A 6,815-nucleotide genomic window follows, 5' to 3' on the forward strand; every position below is an offset into this window, starting at 1 on the left:
ATCAAATATGAAAATTGCATAACAACCTGGTAATTTTTCATAATTATTGAACCAAAGGCACATATATATTTGGAAGGGAAATAGTGATATTTTTAGCCTATTCTTCAAATAATTTATTAATTTGAAAAAGAAGCTGAAAATTTATACATAATATAAAAAATGTAATAACATTAAAATTAATAGATTTGTTTCTAATTTAATATAATGTATGATAATGATAACGAAAAAATCTGTTATACAATTAAAAATATTTAATGATTTATTAGATTTTCATAATATTAACATATTTATATCAGTAAGTAGCGACATCTTCAATATTTCAGAACTTATAGGTTAATTGACAATATAGGTTAGGTATATCAAATGTTGTTGTAAACAGATCGGAGAATTTGCAATATGATCATATAGACTCATGATCACGTTTTGTCTCGTGATTTTTGACGCATTTAATTTTATATTTCAATGGCAGTTTTGCATCGTGCATTATTTACGTGGTTCAATCTTTTGATCTTTCTAATTCTACTTGTCTTAAGACTCGATCAGAGGATACAATGGAATTGGTTTATAGTTTTTATTCCAATGTGGTTATACGATCATATGCTTTTAGTTTATATTGTTTTTAATATGATTTCTCATTGTAAAAATGAACTTTTTCTTAATTTACGCCGGAAAGTAAGTTATACAATAAAGCATGAATTAAGAGAAAAGCAATGTATTATTTTCTGATACACTCAGTTTTATCAAACATTGTTGAAAATGTACTTAGTTCTATGTAAATTATAAATATTATTATTTAATTTGTTAATAAACAATTCAATTTATTAACAAACATAATTTATTTAAAAAAAGTTTATATTTTAATTTGTAATGTATTCTCTTAGTTATATAAGTAAATAAATGATAGTATTCATTTTTTATTATCCTAATATAAATTTTGTTTAAAAGAATGACATTTATATAATATTAAGCTATAAATTATAAATAAAATTTATTGAAAGTTTAAAGTGAAATTAGATTTGAAATACAAATTTTTCGTTGAAATTTTTGAAAGTTGTTTATAAAAACATAAATTTATTTAATGTACTATTTATTAAAATTCTTGTAATATATAATTTATTTATTTAATATATAAAATTAAACTTATGAAAGTAATATAGCATTTATTCTGATGAAACTGGGTATTCATTATTGGGTACTCAATTTTGGAAAAACTGAAATAGTTTCCTTTCAGACATGGTACATGACAGCCGTATGCATGAAGCTAAGCACCCAAATTTTAATATGTTTGAAATTAGAAGCACCTCATTGGTTTTTACCTGCAAAGGTGGTTTTGGCACCATTTTGGATTCTTCTTCCAGCATTGGCAGTTGATGTTTTTGTACATCTAATACATGCTTATCGGTATTAACAATGGTCAAACAATTGATTCAAAAATATTATATTAAGTGTATGGAATATTTACTACATTTTATATGAATATATTTTGTACAAATTAACTATATGAATTGTTATTGAACTATAATTGCTATTTATGTTACAAAAATTATGTTTATTAATAACAAAGATTTATGTTTTTCTTATATTTAAGAATAGTTTAATTTAATTTATTTATATAACATGGTACTCTATAAAAGCTGCTTAAAGAATAGTTATTTTATTTTGAGTTATGATTTATGCATATATATCATATAATAATTAATAGATATGATATTTCTAAATATTTTGTTGATATTAGGTTTTACTTTACATATCAATACATTTTTAATAGTTAAAACGACAAAATATATAGTGTACTTTTGGGTAGTATAGTAGTCACAAGATGCCAGTCTAGCTTACTATAAATACTCTATTGCACAAGGATGAATAGGACAAAGATATAAATAAGTAACTCTAGTGCAGCTTCATTACTGAAGCTTTTCTCATTAGTCCATAAAACTGTCATCACTTACAACAGTGATTGTAATACTTACTAGTACATTTATCACAATATAAAACAAATAACAGTGAAAGAATACAAAGAATTGATGCAGTTATCTTTACAGTTATGCAACATGGTTCACTGACAAGTGTCTTTTGCTTTCATTGTGTTTAGAATAATTATTCTAGCATCTGTCACATTTAAAGTCGCATACTATTGGAATTCTTACATTAGAAATGATCAGTGGAATTAGAATGTAATTATTGTATAATAGAACACAGTGTTAATAGTACCAAACATTCTGCTATTCTAGTTCATAGTGGAACAAGTTCTGTAATTGTTACATAGTATTCTTATATTTTTACTATGTTTTTTCATTTTTGTTAATTGAACATTCCTTTTATTTAAGTGTGAAAGTTATGAGTTTATAAAGAAAGCAATAACAATTTTATAGTGAGTTATTTATGAGTATATTACCTTGAATTTCAAAAAATGAACATGAGAAACATACAACAGGTAGAACAGTCAAATATGCTTTTTAATATGTTACATTATATATTTATATATAACATTTAAACAATTAACAATAAATTTAAATTTAGTATTTATTAATGATTAGATAAATGTGTATATTCTATTTTATTTTAATGATTTTTAATTTTATAATTTTATTTTACAGATGAATGTGATTTGTTTTATATTTCTATCTTTATTGTTATCATTGTTGAGAAATGGAGTGAATGGAGGCACTGTTACTGTAACAGAAGTTCCAGCTGGTCATTTAGCTGAGCTTCCATGTTTGAGTAGTGATGATCATCATCGTTTTATGTTTTGGCAACTTACTGATGATAATCGTATTATTGGGCCAGGGAATCCAATGGATGAAAACAAATACAATTATGAAGTGTTAACAGGAAAACTTTTTATAAGAGTAACTAATAAGTATAAATAATATGAAAATCTTTTTACAAGTTTTAGTCATTTTATTTTTAAGAAATAATATTTTCTATTAGGGAGTGTCAACAGCTGAATCTGGTTTTTATAAATGTGTTTCAAAAGGTATATCAGATCATTCTGCTATTAATATTCATGTTGTTGAATTAATAGTTAAAAAAGATTGGGAAGATGTTTGGGAAAACGATTTTGAGGTATATTAATATATTCCACTTTAATATGTATATCTTCATTATATATTTAAAATACATTTTTTGGTTGTAGACAAATTTATTACGGGGCATGGCTGCTGTTATGGTAATAGTTGTTGTTATAGCTATTGTTCTTTCTATTATTACGTCAAGAAGAAAACGTAATCACAGATTTTTTGGTAAATATCATGAATATTTAAATTTAATCAAAATGTAAGACAAAATATGTGTAATTACTTTAAATTACTATAGATTTAGAAGAATCAAGAGAAAATTCTCCTGCAAAATATACACCAGATGTTCATGCTGGTCCTGCAGTATCTACACCAACAATAGATGGTGGTATTGATGGTGGAATTGATAATTCAGCTCTTGATATAGATTTCCCAAGAGTATTTAAACAGATGCAGAAATAATAAACAGTTATGTAGCATCTTTAACCAAATTTTTTTATAGTAATTATAAAATATTGTATCTAAAAAGTACATACACAGGCACGCACGCATACTCTCATATTTGTTTATATATATATATATATATACAATGGCTAAACAATTTTGCCATGAAGACAAAATACATGATCATTACATAAGTGAAAAAAATAACTTTAATTAATATTTTATAGATAAGATGTACAATATATATATAAATAATGATTAAATTGTTTAATGAAATGGTCCGTTATTTTAATAAATATGAATATAAAATAACGATATTGTTTTAGTCTCTTTATAATCATTTGTGTTCTTATAAATATCTTTTCAGTTACGTTAATTTTAATTATTAAGCATATAAGTTTATTGGGAACTTGTAGGTATTCCATGAGTAGTATCTAACATACTATCATTAGTTCCATCTTCTTCATCATCTTCATCTTCCTCATCTTCGGGTTCTACTTCAGTTTCTAATAATCTTATTTTCCTATTACTTTCACTTAAAACAGCAGCTATTTTGCGTGCACCAGTGACTGCTATTCTTTTTGCAGATATACCTTGAAAAGGTCTTGGCCAACTATTACCTAAAAGATCTGTTAAACTAATTACATTTTTATCTTGGTTTTCAAAAATTCGAACGTAATTTAATGGTAACTGTACAAGATACGATGCATGTGTTTGTTTGTTATGTAACAATAAGCTGAGATATTCATTAGAGTAAAATTGTAGATCAACTACAGTACAATCCATGTAGGTTTTAGAACAGGATTCTGGAAAAAAAAAATGTTTAAAAAATCAAGTGATGATATGTATAAACAGTAACATAACATACCTGATCTATGATCTATATTTATGGTTCCCAATTTAAAACTAAGAGAAGTAGGTTCTGTACATAAACATTCAACTTTAAATAGTCGTAATATTTTATGGTCCATATCACATGTAGCTACTAACAATCCATCATCATTTGTTGCCATTTGAGACGAGGTAAACCCCATAGATGGGGCTAAAGCAATATTTGATATGGTAAAATGTTCAACTAACCCTTGATAAGCTTCACGAAAAACATTATGTACAGCAGTAATCAATTTTGTATGGGATTGTAATAAAGAATAATTTAAATCTTGTTTCACAATAAGTGGATGATCACGAAGACAATGATTTTCATCGAGCATAGCAGCCCACTCGCTACCTTCGGGCGTTAAGCAAGTTTGTAAATTTTCACGTCTTAAGTATTGACCTAATTTTTCTAAATTTACTCCTTTTCTTCCCCCAACGCCGGGTTCAGTTTTATCAAAACCACGCAAAAATTCAGCAATAAAAGTTAATTCTTGTTGACTGACACGGCTTACTTCAGATGGTATTCTTTCATCTGTTAGCCTTAAAATTACAACATACAACCACCTTAAATAAAAAATTAGAAGAATTAAAATAAGAAAAATGTTATTGATAATAATTCAAATTTTTAAAACATACCGGAAAAATGCTTTATAATCTCGCATGCTATGGTCTATTACTTGCTGAATTTCAGAAGATTTTGCTAAAAAAGCTTCTGATGCATGAAGAGCATTAGTTATAATATTTTCGTCAGTAAGTCCCAATAATTCATATGGACCACCCAATCTTACCATTCCTCTCATTTCCGCTAATTGATATACTAAAGCCATTCCAACACTAGTTAAATTTTTCAAGACTAATTTCTGCAAAATAATGATGGAATATTATGATATAAATAACTTTAAAAGAATTAGATTGTTTTGTATCACCTGTATATTACTATAGCACATCTCAATACTGTGCCCCAATTTCTTTAAACCCTTTTCAGTCAAATCACGCAACAAAAAATTTTCTAAATTTTGAGTGGGTATACCAATCATCAATAATTCTAGAAAATCTGCAGCAACTCCACCAGGTGGATTTGTTTCTGCATATCGTGCAAGCTTTTCATCCATTTCTAAGAGAATTGTTTCCCATGCTTCAGAGATTGCCATTAATGTACGTGAAAGATAATCCATTAGGTATTCAATATTAGCTTGAGCTTGTGCTACCTCAAATTTATATTAAAATGTTTTAGAAATTCAATATTATTCTAAGATAAAATTTTTAAATATATTAAGTAAAAAACCTTTAAGAATGCTGTGCTTTGTTCCAGTAATGGACACCATAATCTACTTGCTTTGATGCCACTATTATCTTTCCATGTGATCCACATTGATTTTCCAAATCCACCACTAATTTCTAATATTTGACCATGACCAACAGAAATTGTGCCACAATAGAACATTCCAAATACATACATTGCAACATTACCATCATCTAAACCAAGCTGCAAAAAATATAATCATCTATACATAGTCATACTGTTAATATCATAAAACATAAATGATATTTAAGCTTACAAAAAGTACATCTAAAGTTTGAGATAAAAATTCTTTGCGTTCTGGTTCTTGACCAAAACTTCTGTTTAAACTAGGTAAAGGTGGAAGATATTCTCCAGTTGGTAACATATTTGCTTTGTTACCATTCAGTAAATTATCATTTTCTAAATTTGTTAATGGTAACCACATCATGCATGTAATTGCATTGTGTAACATTAGTTTTGTTCTATGTATAATATTTTTATTTTCAATATCTACAAGACATATTAATTTAGAAGTTTCATAACAAATGGCTAGAAGTTTTCCATCTGGTCTCCATGCTAAATTTACTATAGTATCAGATTCTTCTTGAGGACTTAACAACCATACTCTTTGCCACGTTAATCTATGCAATGTAACTTCTCCTATAATAATTAGTTTAAATAAATTAACTTTGTTTATTATATTTATAAGTTTAAGTTCTAATATTTATCATAAATAAAACATTTTTAGTATACTGTTTAAATTATAGATAAATAATAAAAATTATGAAATATTATAAGAATTTAAACAATTGAAAACCTTTAATTTTATTTGTTAAGAAATCTAACCTTTGACATTTGCGATTGCTAAAAGATCCATTTTTGGGGACCACTGCATCTTTGTTACTTCAGCTGGGAGTTGTCGTTCTTCTAATTGCCTCATACTACCTGCCATTTTTGTAATATTGATCACAATTTAACTTGCAACAACATTCTATCGAATTATTGGGAAGGGCAATTTTAAGGTTATGTTCATCATCAGTGTATTTTGTTTATAAATACAGTATTGTATACATACTATACGAATATTCTTTCTTTGTTCAGATTCAAGAGGAAATGTTCAAACTAAATACACATGTATATATTTATATATCTATACATTGTGCATTTATAGAATCACTGACATTTGTCAAAAGATG

At 26.5% G+C, this 6,815-nt stretch overlaps 3 protein-coding genes across 5 annotated transcripts; 2 read left to right on the forward strand and 1 right to left on the reverse strand.

The window, feature by feature from the left end:
* Positions 1-462: 462 nt before the first annotated feature.
* LOC108553573 (transmembrane protein 60) lies at positions 463-1,408 on the forward strand. The gene is made up of 2 exons (XM_017908550.1): positions 463-672; positions 1,232-1,408. Exons 1-2 carry the CDS (start codon positions 463-465, stop codon positions 1,406-1,408), a joined length of 387 nt encoding a protein of 128 aa, XP_017764039.1.
* On the forward strand, positions 1,334-3,570 carry LOC108553572 (uncharacterized). 3 transcript variants are annotated; one of them, XM_017908548.1, is made up of 5 exons: positions 1,334-1,401; positions 2,598-2,849; positions 2,932-3,066; positions 3,137-3,242; positions 3,316-3,570. In XM_017908548.1, the coding sequence occupies exons 2-5, from the start codon at positions 2,598-2,600 to the stop codon at positions 3,477-3,479; spliced, it is 657 nt and encodes a 218-aa protein (XP_017764037.1). In that variant the 5' UTR covers positions 1,334-1,401; the 3' UTR covers positions 3,480-3,570. The 3 variants fall into 3 exon arrangements, with proteins under 3 accessions (XP_017764037.1, XP_017764038.1, XP_017764036.1); XM_017908549.1 differs by lacking the exon at positions 1,334-1,401 and adding an exon at positions 1,967-2,174; XM_017908547.1 differs by lacking the exon at positions 1,334-1,401 and adding an exon at positions 2,343-2,434.
* Positions 3,571-3,812: 242 nt separating this feature from the next.
* On the reverse strand, positions 3,813-6,756 carry APC4 (anaphase-promoting complex subunit 4). Its single transcript, XM_017908538.1, has 7 exons — positions 6,466-6,756; positions 5,897-6,279; positions 5,623-5,823; positions 5,264-5,545; positions 4,974-5,197; positions 4,330-4,901; positions 3,813-4,267 (listed from the first exon to the last, which is right to left on the reverse strand). The coding sequence occupies exons 1-7, from the start codon at positions 6,569-6,571 to the stop codon at positions 3,861-3,863; spliced, it is 2,175 nt and encodes a 724-aa protein (XP_017764027.1). The 5' UTR covers positions 6,572-6,756; the 3' UTR covers positions 3,813-3,860.
* Positions 6,757-6,815: the final 59 nt, after the last annotated feature.

Source organism: Eufriesea mexicana, unplaced genomic scaffold (genome assembly GCF_001483705.2).
Source record: "Eufriesea mexicana isolate 0111107269 unplaced genomic scaffold, ASM148370v2 scaffold11180, whole genome shotgun sequence".
Taxonomy (NCBI): Eukaryota; Metazoa; Arthropoda; class Insecta; order Hymenoptera; family Apidae; genus Eufriesea; species Eufriesea mexicana.